The sequence below is a fragment of the Melospiza georgiana genome, chromosome 1, assembly GCF_028018845.1.
Source record: "Melospiza georgiana isolate bMelGeo1 chromosome 1, bMelGeo1.pri, whole genome shotgun sequence".
NCBI lineage: Eukaryota > Metazoa > Chordata > Aves > Passeriformes > Passerellidae > Melospiza > Melospiza georgiana.
In genome coordinates, this window is record NC_080430.1 from 135,456,008 (window position 1) to 135,476,609 (window position 20,602).

At 38.2% G+C, this 20,602-nt stretch overlaps 1 protein-coding gene across 1 annotated transcript; it reads left to right on the plus strand.

Annotated features, from left to right (window-relative positions):
- The first annotated feature begins 716 nt into the window (after nt 1–716).
- CALB1 (calbindin 1) lies at nt 717–18,815 on the plus strand. The gene is made up of 11 exons (XM_058035367.1): nt 717–843; nt 1,119–1,195; nt 5,644–5,718; nt 10,350–10,433; nt 10,522–10,578; nt 13,516–13,593; nt 15,860–15,915; nt 16,015–16,054; nt 16,142–16,195; nt 16,327–16,398; nt 16,815–18,815. Exons 1-11 carry the CDS (start codon nt 762–764, stop codon nt 16,926–16,928), a joined length of 789 nt encoding a protein of 262 aa, XP_057891350.1. The 5' UTR covers nt 717–761; the 3' UTR covers nt 16,929–18,815.
- Nucleotides 18,816–20,602: the final 1,787 nt, after the last annotated feature.

Sequence of the window (20,602 nt, forward strand, 5' to 3'; positions counted from 1 at the left end):
CAGTCAGAGCAGACCGTGGTAGTGTCCCTCACGCCTCGGCACTGTTTCTAGGCTGTCTCAATATGGGTATCTCAAGACCCCATTACATCTCAGAAGGAGTATCAGGTAAAGGGTTGTGGCTCTTCAGAGATCATCTCTGTGCAAAGCTATCTGCAGCTCTGGACTGGGGATGGACCAGGGAAAAACGGGCTCCTTGCAGCCCACGTGGTGCCCCAAACGGTTGGTTTTGTTTTTTTTTTTCTTGTACCGGGACATCCTGAGATGCTGCAAGCCACGCTCTAAAATTCAGGACCCTCTTCCACGTGGAAACCCACGGCTAAACTGGGAGGCTGTGCTCACCCTCCGTCCCCACGCCTCACGGGCACGCTCTCCGCAGCAAGGGATGCGCAGGAACTCCTGAGTGGGTCGCTCAGCGCTGCTCCCTGCGCTCGGGGCCGCTCGCCCGGCACCCACACACCCCTCCCACGCCGCGGGTGTCGGTTCCCGAGGGCCGCGCCGCCGGGCCGGCCCCGGCTGAGGTGCCGCCGTGGGGAGACCCCGGCCCCCCCGCGCAGGGCGGGCAGGGCGCGCCGGGCCCCGCGGAGAGGGAGGGCAGCGCCGGGGGGAGTGGCCCGGCCGGGACGGCCTCATAAATAGCCCTCGGCGGGGCGGCGGCGGGAGGAGCCGTCGGAGCCGCCGCTGTGGTTGCGCGCCGGCCGCGGTCGGAGGCGAGTCAGGACCGCGGACAGCGCCCCCCCGCCCCGCGCCGCCCCGCGCCCACCATGACGGCGGAGACCCACCTGCAGGGCGTGGAGATCTCGGCCGCCCAGTTCTTCGAGATCTGGCACCACTACGACTCCGACGGTGACTCCTTTCCCTCCGGGGCGGCGGGGGCGCGGGGGGCGCGGGGGGCGAGCCCGCGGGAGGCTGGGGGGACAGCGGCGCTGCCCGCCCCAGAGCGGCCCGGTCCCGCCGCCGCCGCAGCCCCGGAGCCATCGGGAGCGGGGCCGGTGCCGGGAGAGCGCGGGGGAGCCGCTCGGACCGGGAGGGAGCAGCCGGGTCGGAGACGGCGCTGGAGAACGGAGAGAGTTTGGAGGGAGCGGTGCCGGCAGCCGTAACTCTTTCTGTTGTTCATTCAGGCAATGGGTTCATGGACGGGAAGGAGCTACAAAACTTCATCCAGGAGCTGCAGCAGGCACGGAAGAAGGCAGGCTTGGTAGGTTAATGTTTCGCCCCACTTTTCCGTCTTCCTCGGGAAAGAAGAGTTTTCTTGAGCAAACTCCAGTGCCCCGGTTCCTTGTGTTCTCGCTTGCCGTCCCGCGGTTCACGCACCAGCCGCACCGGGCAGAGGGAAATAGCTTGGTTAGGAATGAGCAGGTTGCAAATCCGATAAATCGTCTGCCTTGGAAAGGTGAAACCAGGGTCCGCCTCGCTGATGAGCCCTCCCGCTCGTACCTCGCGAGGCTACAAGCTGATACTTCTGACAGTGCCTAAAAAGAAAAGTTAGGAAATGTATGGATGCTGTCTTTTTGTCTTGGATGGGATCTTATCCCATGGCAATTAATCTGACCTGATCCAGACAGGGGGAGAGATACACGCACACCAAAAAAAAAAAAAAAAAAAAAAAAAAAAAAAAAAGGACGAGGAAAAACATAAAACAGAAAGAGAAAAACCTATCATTCAGGGTAGTTGGACTCTTAATTTGTCACCTAATGGGCAGCACGGGCTGAAATGCGTTTCTGCCCCTTGGTGGTCACTAAATAGATCTGCAGATGACTCCTAAACACTTATTGCTCTTCGCCAGGAGTACGAGTACCAAATCCTGGCTATTAAAATGGCTCAGAGAGACAGCAAAGTTCTTGAAAGTGTTGCCAAAACACATCAGTGTATGAGTTATTGAAAAATTTATTATTAATTTCTTCTAAATGATACCCATGTAGGGAGGGAGAGGAAAAGGGAGAAAGAAAGAAATTAAAGATTTCATGTAAAAACACAGCCACGTTTAGCATCAAAGCCCAATATATAACTTAATAGAATCAGTCTAAGTAAATCTATGCTAAAAGAATTCTGAAGAAACAGAAAAAGAAATAGTTTAAGTGGATGATGTGTGCATGGAGAAAAGAGATTAATACCTTCTAATAAGAATGCCTCCAAATTGAGATATAGCTTTTCAATAATTAACTTTGCTTTGAAAATTCCTATATATTTTAGACCTAAATGCAGAAAAAATAATTTATATGAATCTTAATTGGTTTTGTGGAAATTGTATCATATAAATTGTATGAGCACAAACTTTACACATATGAAAATCTGTCTCTCAGCAATGCCTCTAATGTTACTGCAGTCTAGGTAGCAGTTAATTCTGACAAGAGATGTTGGTGTAGGCTCTCATTTTCCTGAGTGTAAGTCCAAACCAAAATTTAAAATAAAATGAAGCAAAATTGAAGTTTAAAAAATTCACAAGAAAACACAAAGTTGGAAAATCAGTGAGGGTATTTTAGAAGGAAAGGGTCTATTTTTTTTCCACAGAAAAGATTAAACAACTTTGATACATTTCAAGTACTGCAACAGAACAAATCTCTCTTCTATGCTAAAGTGCAGGAAACTGAAGTTTGCTCAGTAGAAAGAAGATATTGAAGCCTTTTTATGTTTAGTATGAATGGCATTGTTGGTAGAAATGCTAATATATTATTGAGTAGTTAAATTGCTTAGAAGTTCAAGGTAAAAATTATTTATAATTTTAAGTCAAAAATTTATAATTTTTGTCTCTCGAAGGAAGTGTGGATCTCTTAAAAACATATCCTACTCAAAGCAACACAGAAACCCTTGCAGGATTATTCTTATCTGCTACAAATGTTATAATTTATGTGGGTTTTTTAAAATAACTCCTGACAGTATCTGACACTGTATTTTAAAAATGCTCGGATGTTTAGGTTTTTCTGTCCCATTTCTCCGATTCAAACCTAGCTTTGGAGTGTTCTGCTGGAAAGAGCAATCTGCAGTAGCAAAACCAAATTCAGCACCTGCTCTGTGGGCTCTGGTGCACGGCTATATGTCATTTTAGGTTTCAAATCTAACCTGGTTCTTGCACTTGAAGGCTCATTTGCTAAACAAGCATCTCATTAGTTCAGTTCTTGTCTCATGGGATACTAATTCAGTATCTTTGAATATCTATTCTTTTGCCAGGAGGGACACATTGAGAAACTAGTGTAGGTTATATGTCATTTCCTTGTCTGTCCTTCTTTTAACACCCCAAAGCTTCTTTGTCATCATTAACTTCTGCATTTCAGGTCGCTCTTCTGCTCACTATTTTTGAAATATTCAATTATGCATTCTTCATAGCTGGATTTTACATCAGTCATGCCACATGCATTAAAGAATCACATTGATGCTGTCATTGAATAGGATGGTTTAATATTTCCCAATATTCTTCCCAACTGCAGAACTGTTCTAATTATGTTCTGATGCTAATCCTTGCATTAATCCACTCAGTAAGCCTGTACTTTCACAGCTGCTTTTTTCTCAGACAGAGAGGTGGCATGCAGCTTGATTCAGGCTAGCTCCCCTGGAAGGGGGAATGTCTGCTCAGAAGGTTTAGTGCTTGGGCTTTGGAAACATTAGGCCTTTTTGTTTCATGCGTTATGGTAGATACTGAATTGATCTGGTATAACTTCAGCCATGTTAAATGAACTATTTTTTAAAGATAAAAGCCACGAAAGTGTATCAACATAGTTTCTGTTTATTGTGACACACATTTATGCAATACATTCTCTATTTGGGAGTGCCAATTGCCAAAAGGAACCCTGGGGTATAAGCGACCAGCGCAGAGGTTGATAAAGTGCCAATAGGTGGGTCTGAGCTATTCCACATCTGTTTTTAACTTTCCCTGTCTATATAGATAATGACAATATTTCTGGACAGAAGTGTGTTATTTATGAGTACAATTATGTCAGTGTTTCTGTAGTGCCAATTATCCTTACATTGTCAAATCATATCAGAAAAAGCTAACTTTTTTCACTTCTTGGAAAAGTATCTTTTCTGAGGTGTCTGATTAAGACATGAAGGGCTGGTTTCTTTATCTCAAAAATTGAGCACTGCATCTGTATCAGGTTTAGGACTAGACTTGGTTAAGTTTAGGCAATTTTTTTGACCAAAAATATTTATTTGAATAACATAACTCAAATAACTTTTCAAGCAGCTCATGAGCAGGTTAAGTGAACACCAGAAAAACTCACCATAATTTCTGAATAATGAACTAGAGGATAATTTTCCTGGTTTGTTTAACCTGTAATCAACTGTGCCTCTTTCAATGGCTGGACATTGTCCAGCGCTGCAGAGTGGCTATTAGAAAGATTAGTAAAATATTTAACCAGGACTAATTAAAATCCAAGTGTCTAATTCTCCATTCAATCTGCTAAGCAAACTTGTCCCCACTATGGGATCATTAGATGAAAGGTGACTTTGAAGTCCATTGTATTAATAACCACATCTCTAATTAAAGGCAGGGCAAATTACTAACTTGCTATGGATGACTTTGACAGAAATAGGATACTAGGCCGTGGCTGTATCAGCCACAAGGAACTGACATTTTAGTTAGCTGTGGCAGGTGAAATTTGGGACAAGCTGCAATGGACTTTGTACAGCTGAGAGTCCCTGTGCCTCCAGTGAGAAAATCACTTAGGTCCTATATAATCAGATCTGTTATAACAACTAAACCTTTAATTTCCTGACATAACTTCATCTATAACTGTAGAATTGTCCATTGTTTCAGTATAACTGCAACCCTATTCTTGCTGAATGGTTTCTCTACCTCTGACCTCTAAGAAATACAATTAAAATTAAAAGTTTAATCAGTACTGAAGGTTGATGACATCTCATATCAAAGAAAGGCAGGTCAAGTTGAAGTGTGAAATCAAATATTTAGATATTTACCCCAAGGCTGGCACTTTTTGCTGTATCCCAGAATGAGAATAGTCTTTAGAAGACAGATGTATAGCAGGGACCATAATTTATATGGACAACGATGATGGTTTATTCTGTCAGATTAAAGGTACTGCTTAAGGTTTTCTCCTGACTAAATTTCCCTTTCTACGTTTAAGCAGTGACATTTTGACTCTGTTTCCATGATACCAAATACTAAACAGTGAAAAATATGATATTGTGATGAGATTTTAAGACTAAAATAGCATCCATTGTTCAGGAAAAATCCACTCAAAGATGTGGAAAGACTATTTTGGTGTTCAGATGTATTATACTGAAATTTTTTCCTTATTTTGAAAGATTCTGCACTGCCTTCAAGTTACTAATTTAAAAATGAAAACTGAGAAAATGGAGTAATAATTGCCTATGAACTTCACTGTCACCATCTCAAACAAAGGAACTGTTAGACACATCTTCCAACACATCTGTCTTTATAATTTCTTCATTCTGTAAATGAAAATAGCATTCTAAGCATTTAGATGTCAATCATTCACACTGGCTATAATAGAATTCCCTAGGAAGTAAAATGAAAAAAAAAATCATTTAAACTTGACGAGTGTAGCTGCAATGTGTGAGTACTTCATTAAATGTGCTATGTTATTTGGCAAATAATAGATTATTCAAGTTTGTTTACATATGTTTATTGTATTTTAAAGTAATGATTCTATCATTGTAACTTTGTAGGATTTAACTCCTGAAATGAAAGCCTTTGTGGACCAATATGGGAAATCTACTGATGGAAAAATAGGTATAGTTGAGGTAAGACAGTTACTTTGTAACTTTACTTGAAGAAAATACATTTAGCACAGAACAATGTGAACATAATATGCCAATACTTTGGATTTTTAGATACACAGAATATTTCTTCCTTGCCCTTAAGATCTTTTTTTTCTTTTCACTAATGAAACATTTTCATTAACAAGTAATGTATTCCTTACCACATTCCAGACATTTCACCACAAATATTTAACTTTTCTCTCTTCATTCAATACAAATAAGCAGCAACAGCAATTTAAATTTTCTACAAAGCAGAATAAAGTTCCATTTCAGAAATTTAAATAAAAAGGTAATTTGATGAGAAATGTGATGTAGTGCTACCTGTGATTTTGAACTCATACTCTGTCACCATTCCTAATAGTGATTATAACATCTGAGTGAAGTTAATTGGGCAGTCACTGTATGTAGTCTATTCTAAAAAACCACAAATATGTGACCCAAGTAAGTCAGCATGTTAATTATGACTAAGAATGAATTTCTTAGGATTTCCTCTCCTGAACTTTAACAGAACTGCAGGCAGAAATTCTCACATTCCTTGCTCCCATTTTCTGAAGAGGCTGAAGATAACCAGCTTCTCCTCGTACGGCTGCTCAACAATTGTATAACTTAGACAACTTGATAGGAAGAAGGGAGCCATTGTGTTTTCTCTGAATTTCACTCTTCAGCACTGCAATTCAAAACGGAGAGTCTGTTGGGTTATAGGGTTACAGTTGAGAAGTCACTTCTCTAAGCTTAAATCAATGACTCATTTATGTCACTCTGAGTGCAGTTAGACTGCGGTTTTATTATTAAATGATACTGTATTTTTTTCCTGATTATAAGAAATCTGATCTAGAGAGCTAATTAAAAAACAGCTGGAAACAAGCCAGGCCTGCAAAATTTCTACAGTGACCAGCTTTGGGTCAGTATCTAATTTTAAAACTGAGGACTGATAGAATCTGTAGAAGTCAATAGAAAGTATAGAAAGTACAATAGATCGTTTCATATCTTTTCTCCTTAGTCGTATGTCTGAATTTTATACACTTCCTTAAAGACATATGTAATTGTGACTAAACTACCATAGAAATATGAACAATTTGTTTCACTTGCAGCCACAGTTGATTTTTAAAAGTGCACTTTTTAACAATACTTAGCATTGATCAAATATCTTTGCATCTAGAAAGAAGTAGAGTTTATTTGGTATAACAACTCTTTTTGTTTTGGACTAACAAATGCTAATTTATTTGTTATTGAAGAATTTTATTTAAATTAGTATTTTTTAATATCTGTGGAGCTAGCACTGATGCAACAAGAATGTGTGAACAGTGCTTGAAAAAGACTGTGCTTCTTCACTTAGGAAAGATAACTGGAAGTTTTACCTTTCAAATTCTATTTCTGATTCTGAGATTGACTTAATGAGGGAAGATGAGCAAATCCAATAGGGTCTGATATGGCTCACCACCCCCAGTGAAGGGCCAAGCATGCTCAGCATTCACGGAAGCAACTGAATAGTGGTAGTATGGAGTTCAGTGCTAAAGGGACTTTCTTCCTTAATATAGCAGTTTCCAAACCCAATAGCTGTATTTTGTTTCCCTTACATCAGCATGAAGCTTGATTTGGAAACTGCTGATGGGACTCATGAAATGTGTGGTACGTGCCGAGCAGTATGATATTAAATTTGGAACTTGGACTTGACTCTCCTTCCTTGTATTAAAAAAATTATCCCGTAATTCCAGATTGTTCCCATTTACATAGTACATCAAATAGTTTTTTCTGAAAGCTGTGTGGATGCTGTTCAAGAAAACTTACGTAAAGCCATTCAGACTCCCGGCACTCAAAATGGACACCCAGCATTTGACAAAGAATGTGCCAGCCAATAATGAGCTTTCAGGAAAGGTCTGTTGACTGAGATAAGGAGGAGGCCTGGGTGGCTTCATAGAGGAAAAAGTGGATTTTCAGCTCAGATCAAGCGTTGATTCTGTCTTTGCAAGCACACTGCAGTTAGTTTGCTGGCTATTATCCAGTGTCCTCCAGCTAAAGGCAGAGCCTGACCTACCCACTTTCTTTCCATTGTGTAAGAGACCTTTAATTCACCTTTTGTACTCATTGAGACCAATGCTTTTACTAAAATGTGGCTGTGAAACTCAAGGTTTCAAAACTCAGAGCTGCAGCAATTTCACATTCAAATTATTTGAAGATTACTGCTGCCAAAAAATCGACTACTTATTAGCCTAAAATATTCTTTGTACTCCCATGCTCTATTATGGGATTTTAAAAAGCAAATTCACTCTATCAGGCAAAAGGCATTTTAAATAACATTAAATATCAATGGAATTTACTCAGAGAACAATGTCTAGAAAATAGTTCTCATATTGGTTTAGGTACTGAGAGGTTTTTTTCCGCTAGGTTTTTTATAGGCTAGGTAGCCTATAAAGACACACATCAGCCTGCAGCTGACCAGAGAGGAGTCAAGCCAGTCTCAGGTTTTGTAGTTGTTCTCTATTATTTGTGAGCCAGAGATAACCAACCTTCTCCATAAAAGCAGCAAAGCTCAAGGCTCACTAAACTTCTATTGCTGCCATACACAGACTTGCAGTGGTCTGCAATCTTGCTCAAAGATGCTCACAAAATCCCGCTATGCTTATCCTCACAAAAAAGTCATCACTTAAAATAGCACCAGGTTTTCATCTTTCATCTTGGTAGTGGTATAAAACTGGGACTGGGAAGTTGAACCAGTTTCCACACAATCTACTCATCCCCTTAATACTGCAGAGTTTTCCACAAAAAGCAATTTAATGTTTTCCCCTGAGACTTACAAAGGGTGAGAGGTATAGCTTAAAATAAGGTAATTTTCTTTCAGAGGTAATATATTCTGTGCCTCAATTACAGTTTCATACTGCTAATAAGTTGTTAATGATCCTTTGGACAGTTACTATTTTATGGTGCCCTTGCAAAATTCACAGGAGTTAGCTATGTCATTGAACGACATCTTATTTATATTTTCCACACAAGCAAATCCTTTCCCATTGTTATAAACAGTCACTTTACCCAAACTATCTTTTTTATTCTGAATAGTTCTTCCATTCAACATTTGCTGTTAAATAGGAGCATACTCTAAAAATCAAAGCTTTTCTGTCATTGGAGAAATAAAGACATTTTTTCATAAATCAGGACTGAGTTAGACACATTTAGCTATTGTGAACACGTAAATATATACTCACCCATACGTGTAAATTCTATTTATGATGGAGTAGGTTTTGAAAGCTGCTGACAAAAACGCATTTCTTGGGTTGATTTTGATTTCATGTTCAGCCACTTAGCAAAAGCACTCAGGAAGTTCTGATGGGCCTGACAGGCTGTCATCAGCTGCGCCATTTCGGTAAGGAGAGTGCTCTGATGTGTCTTTTCAGCTGTACCAAAAATGAAAGAATTTAACTGATTCCTGCACATATGATTGTAGAGAAACAAGAGATATGTCTCCATAACTTTGTTGTGTCTGTGAGGTGAGAGCTGAAGTCACTTATAGCTCTGCTGGTTCCCAATAAAAAAGCCTCAGCAATTAGGCAATAGCACTGAAACAGAGCAAAAGATTTGAGGGTGTGAAACGAAGGCAGAAAAACAAAAATTTGAATCAAAATTTTAAGATGGGACTCCAGAAAGTCTGCAGATGTCATTTTACATAAAAGAATGCAGCTAAGAAATCTGTCTTCCTCCATTTTCTCCATGGTAAGCACAGCTGGTCTATTCTTCAAGTAAAAAGTTTTTTTTTAATCAAAACATATTTCATACATTTTGAGAACAGAAGAAAAAAATTGGGCTTTTGTTAAAAACAAATCATGAATTTACATTAAATTATACAGCATACTTTCCATCTTCTACATTTGTCACTTGCCAAAATTGAGTTATAGTAAATGAACATTTTCAATAATCAGTACAATAATGTCTGATTTTAAAAAAGCCTTTTGTAGAGAAGAGGCATTGGAAGAACCATCCCCAGTTTTGCAGGGCTAAAAGGCCTCTTGATTTCTTTCTTTTATTTATAGCTCGTTTTTAACATGTCTCTGTGACTGACAAATGAGAACTGCCATCCCTTACCGTCCCTATTTTCCAGGGTTTTTCTCCTCGCTTTTCCTTATATTTAACCATTTACATTACACGTGTTCTTCATGTCAGCGATCCTTCCTTTCTTGCTCTTCCTTGGTATCTGAGTAGCCTATATTCCTGTTTTCTAATTCATGGTCCTTCACACTTACCCTCTGTGAATCCTTGTGTTATGCTTTCCCTTCATGCTGATTCAATGGATTTTAATACAGATTCTAAATCTGCAGGGGTGAATTTTTTTCCCCTTTCCCCAGCTATCCTTTTGGTAAAGTGCTACCTCACTCCCTCCTCTCAGACCTCAAGTTCTGTTTGACCTTGATGGCTATGACAAAGCTGCAGGCCAGAGCCTTTCAGAGGCACCTTCCAAGCACTGCAGCTAGCAGCATGAAGCTTCCAAGTGGGCCACAATACAGCAGCAGCAGCAGTATGAGCACAAGGAATTCCCCACAATTAAAAAAATATTCATACTCTATTACAGGCTCAACTGGCCTGATGAAAAGCCAAAATTTAATCTTTCCTAAATTCTCTCACAGCTTGCTCAGGTATTGCCAACAGAAGAGAATTTCCTGTTGTTCTTCAGATGCCAGCAGCTAAAGTCAAGTGAAGATTTCATGCAGGTACAGTATGAAAAGTTGTCTATTACAAAACCATCAAAGACCTGCTTGCCATAAACATGTCATTAAAGCATTCCCATTCTGATTGCAGACATGGAGGAAATATGACAGCGACCACAGTGGCTTCATTGATTCTGAGGAGCTTAAGGTAAACCTGTACCATCTATGAGCATGCACAACATGAGAACAGGTGTTGGATTACAGCCTGTGCTGCTATCTCTTTCTTCAGATACCCACCTGTGCATGTTTTTGCATTTCAAACATGACAAAAAATGCAATACAATTAGCTGATGTTTTTGTTGCCAGTAAATTATTTAAAGTGAAACTCTAATCTGATCCATGTTTTTTAAGCCATGTTTTAATTCAGATCAGTGTTGGTATCAAATTACTTAGGGTATCAGGTAGTTTAGAAGTAAGAAAGATTAAGAAAGCAAGATGAGTCTCTGACAGCCATATTGGTTATCTTTTTTGGCCTCTTAGGGAAAAGAACTGCTTTCTTGTGTTTTTTCTTAAGAGCATCACTACTGTTAATCACTATGCTGCTGGACAGTTGATGCTGTCTAAAGTACGACATAACCCTGCAATTTCCTAACTCTAATACTGCTAGGCTGGCACAAATGGTATTGTGCTGCCTCTGCTTGGTTTAATATGCACAAACAAGAGCAGGATCAAGGTTACTCCCTTAGCCATCTCGCCCTTGCACAGTTAAGAAATCTTGAAACTAGAGTGATTTCATTTCCCTAGTCATACAACCAACACCAATTTGTCAATGCTGAGTTAGTGTCACAAAATCCCAGAGTGGTTGTTAGGAACCTCAGGAGGTCATCTGGTCCAAGCCCTCTGCTCAGGCAATACCACCCAGTGCCAGTTGCCCAGGACCTTGTTCAGATGGCCCTCACATGTCACCAAAAATGAAGACTCTGCAGCCTCCATGGGCAACCTGTGCCAGTGCTGTGGCATCCTTGCAGTGAAAATATATTTCCTGATGCTCAGAAGGAACATTTTGTGTTTCATTTTTAGACCATTTCCTCTGGTCCTGTCAGTAGCCTAGCTCCATCCTCTTTGCACCCTCTCTTGATGCTTTTATATACTTTGATGATGTTCACCTGAAGCTCCTCTTCTCCAAGCTTAAGTGTCCCAATTCCCTCTGCCTTTCTTCATAGCAGAGATGCTCATATCCAGCAGCTTTCTGAGTAGAAAGGTGCCATCTTCCACAGTTCAACTGCATTTGATTCATTATTGTAGCTTTACATTCAAAGGAATCAAAGCCATTCATATCAAGAGAACTATCTGTGTTTATTGATCTAGTCCAATTTGGACTATTTTGTCCATATGTGGCGTAAAGAAGAGCGATGTAAGTTTAAATAAAGCACCAGGAGATCAAACTGTTCAAAATCTTTACTGTTCTTCTGCTCAGAAAAGAAATCCATCACAGAAAATTCACATCTTTTTTCCTTTTCCCTTTCTCTTTTGAGTTTGATATCTGTGTGACATTTGCTGAGGATCTAAGCTTAGGGTAACGCTCAGGCAGACAAGCCCATTCTTCTGCTGACTGGTTGCACCAGACCAGTGTTTAAAGTTGCAGGATCAGGAAAAGGTAGCACTTGAGAACTCTCCAGCTGTTAGATGATGCCTGCTGACTGCTATATTTTAAAATAGAACTTAAAAGGCAGGGTTGATTGAGGGCCCGCTGAAGAATGAAGACATTTTAACTGAATCTCTGATGGTTCATCTCTCTTGTGTTGGGAGGTTTCATTTGCCTCATAGAAAGAGGTCATTTTAACACTGAAAATAAGACATAAATGTCCAGTTTTAATTTTAGATCAGTATTTCTTGGCAAGCCTAAACATTTTAAAGTATTTGCTATGGGAAGGGTATACCCACTTACAACTTTGTAAGTGAAATTTAAGCTGAAAATCAAGAAAACTTTCTAACAATAGTAATGGCAGTAGAATATGTTGTGTAAGGGGGAGGCAGACTCTTCATCACTGCCTGTATTTAGGAAAGGTTTGGCAATAGCTCAGATCAGAGACTAATTCAGGAAGTTTAGATAGATAGAATCCTTTCTTGAGACATGGACTGAATAGCCTTTTAATTTCTCTTCCAGTTCTATTTTCCATTGAAGCACACAAGATTAAATATTAGACATGTTTCTGTAACATCCATTCACAACATTTCAGTCGTGTTCTTCATTATACAAGCTACCAGGAAGGGTCTCCAGCCTGGAGGGGGCCAGGCTGTGCGAACTATAGGGAGGGTTAGTCATACCACTATTGACATGGTTGCATTCAGGTCCAGGAATACAAGTATATTTTCTTATAAGCTCTCCCATTTTCTGTCTTGAAATGGGGCCAAAAATTCTGCAAGGATAATGACACTCCAACTGATGACAGCAATTAGGTCCTTCATCAGGTCTTGTAATGCCCTTGCTTTACAATTTAGTATCTTCCTTGTTTTGAATGTCACAGATCTAGTACAGAAATTTAAAACACGGAATGGGTGGAAAACATCTTATTTTTTAAAGTGAAAATGGCTCATGTTTCAAGTCATGTGACATCAAATTCTCATTCAAAAATGCAATGAATTTGGCTGCACACATTTAAAATACAAAGTAGGAAGAAGCAATGTTCGCTTCTAGCATCAGGTAATGCCATAGGCAAGGACAAAACTTGATTAATCATTGATCCTTTCTGTAAAATTGTTCAGATGCTACAAGAAGTGATTAGGCATACAAGTTTCAAGGAGACCCAAGGTTAATTAGTTTAGTTTACTGATAGTGCATATTTAGAAGCAGTATACTTAAAAGCCAAACTTTTATCCATGTTCACAATACAACAAATGGCATACAATGCAGGAAGTTTTATTAGTTACTTTTTCCAAATAAAATGCAATATACTTGAACTTACTAAAAGAAACATATACTCTTAGCTGTTAATAAATATTTTTCCTACTTATTTGGCACTGCAGTAGTAAATACTATAGTGGAAGTAAAATAGTATTTCCCATTACTTTAATCTGAAGTTAACAAGTCAAACGTTTTACACTGTAGATAAAAATTCACCTATTACTCTATTTATTTTAACAGAGCTTCTTGAAAGATTTATTACAGAAAGCAAATAAGCAGATTGAAGACTCAAAGCTAACGGAATACACAGAAATAATGGTAAGTTTATTTAAAGGCATAATGGTTAATGGGAAGTTATTCAGTAACTTCCCATAATGGATTAATGGGCAGTACTGCTCAAAAAGAGAAGTCCAGAAATTTTTAACCTTCTTGGTATTTATATAGTATCATGCCAAGCCATTGTATTTTCCCTGGTTTGTTCCCGTGTGCTGCTAGCTGTAAAACCAAAGTCTTCACATTTCATAGGAGTAAAATTGTTGTTGTCATAATTATATTGTTTAGATCAAATTAATTTGGTGTTACTTTCTATATTTGGCCTTCTTTTGGTGCTGCATCTGTCTTGTGTCTTGAAAGATATCACTGCACGGTGGCTTTCTTAGATTTACAAATACTGCATACTTTCTTTCTCCCCTTGCTTCAAGGAAGATAATTGATATTTTAGATAAACACCATAGCAAAACTGTTGCTTCCTTGGTCATCCAATCCTTTGAACAATCCGTTCATCCCATTGCTATGGCGCTCCATGTTAAGGACTAGTACTGGCTTCTTCATGGCCTTTTCAAGGAAAAAAGACAGAATTCTGGTCTTCAGGAAATGTATAAATCCACATTTTTTGTTTTACCAGCTTGTTTTCATCCTAAAATACTTGTAACAATCAAAAATATGCTAGGTAGATGCACTAGGCCTCAAACTGGCTTAAGATTGGCTGAAAAAAACTTGTGTTTCTCCTGGAAAAAGTCTGCTGGTTCATTGTACCGGTGTAAACCATTTACATAGAATTGTCACTGTTCCTTCACTGCTGAAGATAACATTTTCATTCAGGGAGCTTTTTGACCTCCATCCTAAAGTGTGCTATAAGTTCTGGCCTCTGCAGAGATACACATTGACAAAGAATTTAGTTAAAAGGGAAAAAAAAAGCCCAGCTCTCCAATTATCTCTGCAGAAAAGAGAGGGATAATAAAAAAATACACCATCCTGAGGAGCTGCTGGCAGGAACAGCCAGCCACTAACTCATCAAAATACAAAATAAGTTCACTTCACAGCTGCCTCTGCTTACCTCCCTCAAATGCAAATCTGTTGTCCTGGGAAATGCACACAAGGCAGATGCTTTTATACAAAGGAAGGAAGTGTTAAAAGGAACCATGGTGTTGTGTAGAAATAAATGTTCTTAGAACTGGTCACTTTTTTCTGGTATCCTTTATCATTTATTGTGTATTAACAAAATGAAATTAGGCCTTTTTTCATTGCATTACATTAGCTCCCTCTTTAAAAGGATATATGTTTATGTATATACGTTGGTACAGGATGTTGCTTTTCCTCTTACCTATAAATGACATCTCAAATTACTGGGATTGAAGGTGATGGGATGCAGTGTGGGTGGTGGTGCTTTCAATACAATGCTTTCTAGTCTGCTGCTTTTGTGACTCTTTTATTGCACAGCAAGTGCAACATAATGTTCAAAAGTAGAAAAATGGAACTATACAGACATAAATACTGTAAAAGTCCTATGCAGGAACAATATCTTCATCTACTTCTAACAGCTATTAGAAGCTGTTTGTGCCTTTCAAGTGGCAGGAACTCATTCTTTCAAGGCCTCAAAGGAAAACACTTTAATAGTAGAGCTATTAAAATTATTAGAAATAATAATAACTTATTTTGTGAAATTATATTAACATAGTTATTACTATAATTTAATTATGCTTATTTGGAGAGATTTATTTTCCTATTTTCATACCATCAAGAAAATAGGATCATCTGCAACATCTGTTCACTTTTTTTTTTAATATTTCACAGGAAAAAAATACTGTCTTTACTTAAATAGTTAGACCTATTCAATTGAATGAAATGTCAATTGTTTTCTTTCTTGGGAATTTATTGCCTTGGATTCTATTGCACTTAACCCAACAGTTTTACATCTTTATGAATAGAGAATAATGATTCTTTTACACAATCATGATATGAAGTCAAAAGTAAAATCTTATCACATCAACACTCCTCTCATTTATAAATAATAACATGCACATTTCTCATACAGGAAATGCATTCAGCAGTGCAGGCAGGGTAAGACCTACCTTACTGCAGGTTAATCAGAATTGCTCAGCAGCTTTCTTATCAAGATTTTGCAGTAGAATTAATTACTGTAAATTACTTAGTCAGTACTTAAAATAAATTTATTACACAGCAAAAGTGACCTGGGGACATCATTTCAGAACAAAGTTAATTTGATTTAAGTTTTCCAAATAAGTATTTTCTTCATTAGGTTGATTAATTTTGATTGATATATTAAATATATATATTCTTTCAGCTCAGGATGTTTGATGCAAACAATGATGGAAAGTTGGAGCTTACTGAACTGGCCAGGTATGTCTTCTGTTTCTTTTCACAACAAATATCATATACCAAGTGCTGTAATGGGAACAGTTAAATATTTTGACCTTTGTTTTTTTTTTCTCTCCAAAGACTGCTCCCTGTACAGGAAAATTTTCTTATTAAATTTCAGGTATGAATATTCACATTCTTCAGGTAACCTGTTACCATCACACATAACTGGTGTCATTAATGGGTTTGTTTTCCTTTTGGCATTTAGGGTGTCAAAATGTGTGCAAAAGAATTCAATAATGCCTTTGAGATGTATGATCAAGTAAGTCTTTAAAAATGCTTTTATTAATGGTGTAGTTTATTGGCACTTATTTTGTGAATTTGTGACAAACTAGCCATAACCTCTGGAATTAAAAATAAATGTTTAATCTTATCTCTAATGGTATTTTTCAGGATGGCAATGGCTATATAGATGAAAACGAACTTGATGCCCTACTGAAGGATCTCTGTGAAAAGAACAAAAAGGTAATCCTAGAGGGCTTCTTTCCCCTTAGAGATTAGATTTAATTTGGATTTTAAGGACGCTTTAATCCACCCTAATAAGATAAATATAGAGCTTCTAAGTCATAATTCCTGAAGTCAAAGTACAACTAAAAATTGTGGTGGAAATAATAGCAGTGTAAATCCTGAACTAGGGGAGTTGTGATTACACAGTTACTCTGTCAAGAGCTTGCTTGCTTCTGAGACACCAGCTAGCAGCAAGCTAACATATGGCTATCATATAACGGATAACATACAAATATATAAAAAACATTTTAGTGTGTTATTGTTGGACAGGCTGAGCATACCTGGGATTTTTTCTCATTTCCTGCCATTGTAAGTAAACTTGTTCATGCTGATAACTAAACAGGATTATAAAGCATTATCTGTTCTTTAAATAGGAACTAGACATTACCAACCTTGCAACATACAAGAAAAGCATCATGGCCTTGTCTGATGGAGGAAAGCTTTACCGAGCAGAACTGGCTCTTATTCTCTGTGCTGAGGAAAACTAGAGCTCTTCTATCATGTCCACTTAACTAGTGATGTACTCTACACAATAACTGTGCACTATAAGGGAGTAGGCTGTATTTTTACACTGCATATAGAAAATTAGCCAGGATGTGTGGCACATTCCTTTCAGTTTGTTTCTATACTGTTTGTAATGTACAGTTTTTGTAACAATAAGATTGATAAAGAGAATGTCAGTGTTTGGGCCAGTCTGTATATTCAAAAAGAAACTAAATATGTCAGGGTTGGTTTTGGTTGGGTTTTTGCTTTCATAAACACAGCTGGAGAAAAATTAAACCTGCTGACATTGTTGTGGTCATCATATCCTTTGACACTTGCAACATTTCTGGTTAAACTACATGACAAAAAGATCAACACATAAACACATATCTTTCCCAAAACAAATAAATGTGCAGTTTTTAAATATGAAACATGAATTCAGATTAAATATCATCTAGGTCTGAAATAGGAAAGAGACATCGGCATGTCAGATTTCAAAAATTTAATAAGGCACTAAGAAATATTTTGAGTTGTTAAACCTCCCACTTACAGGTCTGTACTCTCTGCAGTCTTACAATTACTCTTCTCATTGCGAATTCATAGCATATAGACAAAGCATTTATCTGGAATAGATCTCCATGCAGTAGTTGATAAAAATATAGTGTTCTCAATCTAGCTGTTTTACTGAATTTAAACATAGGCACTTCAGAAATAAATGCCTTTAATCTGTCTTGAAATCCTGGCTAAATGACAGGTAGTATAGTTAATAAACAGATTAACATATGATATAATAAGTGTACCTTTCATGACTATTGCTGTGTCAGAGAATATGACAATCCATTTTCTAAACTATTTTCACATTTTGCAGGTTATAATTATTCTAGTAAATTGCTGTTTTTACATCATATTCTGTGTAATCTATAATTAAATTTAATATCCTAAGATTATTGGTGTCTAGTTTGTGTATCTCCTGGATTCTTGTATCTGTACCATGTAAAGGACAAACTGACTATTTTAAAAAATGTGCCTCCTTGAATCTTACACTGAATTATTAGTCTATCTCACTAGCATTAAAATTTGACATTAAATGAAGAAAAAATAGTACAGATTTTATAACAATTTAGTAATTTAGTTTACATGGTGGGCTCTGCTTTTTATTATATTAGAGATGTATTTTTTAAATGGGAACTATACTATGAAGCAGCCCTATCTTCTTGCATCCTTGGGGGTTTTTTTTGGGCCTGGCTCCCTTTTTACTTTACACCAATTTTATGCCAGACGACTTCATGAATGTCCAGGCCACTGCTCCCAGTAAGTACTGGAGAAGGAAGGAAACTGGGCTGTCTCTTAATGCCAATAAACCTATGCTGCCTCCACGTACAACTGTTGTGGAAGCAATTCCAGGTTAGCAGATTAGCTATACACAACTTCTCAGATGCACTTCTGTGTCTTATTTAACATATGGAAGCAAATGCATTTTATTTGAAATGTGTCTCAAACAATGAGGCTCAATTCTTCAAGATTACAGTCAATGAACTCCCACTGAAATGAATCCTTGAATTCCTCAGGTGAACTCAAGCAACTAAATACCATTTCAGGAAAGGCCAAATGGCCTTGGGCTCTCTCCAGCCTTAGCCTCAGAAATTTAAGGGGTAGATGGTACTGAATGGGGTCTTGCTGGGAATAAAAACCACACAAAAAACTAAAATAAGGTTAAGCCAGTTTATTCTCACTGTTTTACTCCCACTCCATGCACAGTGATTTAACGTCTTACCTGCTTGTCTCCTTTTTTCTCTATGCAATGTGAAATACAATTGTGTACATGAAGTAAAGGAAAAGTGAATCTGCCTATCAGTACAATAAATGATTGATATTGTTCATATTGTCCACTTGAAACCCTGGATTTTGCCTTATTTTAATATTTTAAAAGTATAAAGAAAAAAGCCCCAAACATTGTGTGTAAAAACATGTTTGCTACATCACTACAGTGAGAGATAAAGCTTTTGAATTGTTTTGACAGAGTCACCACAGAAATTGAAATCTGTCTTCCTGAACATAAGTAAAGGTAACTGTCACAGACCCGTTCTGAAGTCACCCTTGTGCTACTGCTGCTGCCCACCAGCTGTCTCTGCTGCAGGACACAACACAGAAAGCAGGTCTCAGTCACCCACAGGCAGGGTGTTATAACCCTGCAGTTATTTCTCTTAAATAAAACTTGGATTAAAAGCAGCAGTTCAGAACCCCAGTTCTAGCAAAGGTGCCTACTGTCAGTGCAAAGCAAATTGTGACAAGTATGGCTACGACAAAACTGCTGTAAAACCCCCTGGTTTTAAACCTTAAATCACTCCTGGGCAGACTGATTTTTAAATGTCAGGGTTGGGGCAGAACAAGGCATAATTATAAAAGAGGTGATAATAGGGAAGACTTCTTCTTCCTTCTGGTAGACATTTGGTGACCAAAGAAAATCGTAGCACGTACAAAGATTATTTACATGATGTAGTTCAGATAAGCCATATTCCAGCTAAACACAGAAACTGAGACACAGCTACTTGGGATCCCCTTTACTGAAGCTATTAACCATTTTGCTGTCTATAAATACGTAATTTACTACAATAAACATGCAAAGAAACACTCAAGCTAACAAATACCAAAACTCACTGTCCTACAAATTACAAGTATGCTGTAAAATATTTTAGCCCATTCTAGTTTAAGTATGCACAGATTAAAACTTAATGTAGCACTAGGTAGTCAAATCAAAGAAGGTGATCTTCTAGACATTTTAGAGCACAAACCAGCAAACTGAAAGAAAAATAACAATAGTAATGATGAGGCCCTTCAAAGCCTTGGCATTATAAATGCAGTGTTTGCTGACAGAAGTAAACCTTAACAGTACCAGGTCAGGCAGAGTGAGTGCCTGCTTCCACCTGGGCCTGCAGCACTGTCCACCAGGGCACCTCAGGGGCCATTAACACTGCCCAGCTCACCATTATGGAGAATACCATGTGAATTTCCACCAACAACTTCATCAGGATTGAATACAGCCCTTGAAGTAAATACATTGGCTTTCTTTTGTTCACTGCTTCACTGTTCTGTCATCAACAGTTCACATGCAGTATCATAGCACTGATCTAATCTTCCCTGTTTAGAACTTAGTTATCTACCTTTGAAAATATTACCCACACAAGCTGATGAAATTTCTAAACACTATATCCATGGGCAAATGTCAAATACAGACCAGGGTGCTGAAGTCATCAGCACTTTTATGCAAAATGAACCTCATCAATGAATAAAATATATACACACTGCTGCTAAACTCCCCTTAAACCTTGGTTAAGCCTGTGTTTCTTTACATGAGGTTTGCTTTTTCTGATTTTTACTAAGCCCTCATCAGAATCATGGTTATAGCCACTGGTTATGGAGGGCAACTGAAATCCACTCTTACTGTGGTTTTGAAAAGATACAGAATACATACTTGGGCACCTGAATATACATGGCCTAATTTTCTGAAGTGTTGAGCACCTCCAATTCCCTATGAAATCAATTGAAGTTGTTCTTCAGCAACTAAAAGCAGGTCAGTGCACTCAAATCCCAACGACTATTTCATTTTATTGCATATTAAATTACTGCATATTAAAAGACTGTGGGGTTACCTTTGTTCAAGTGGCACTACTTATTTAGC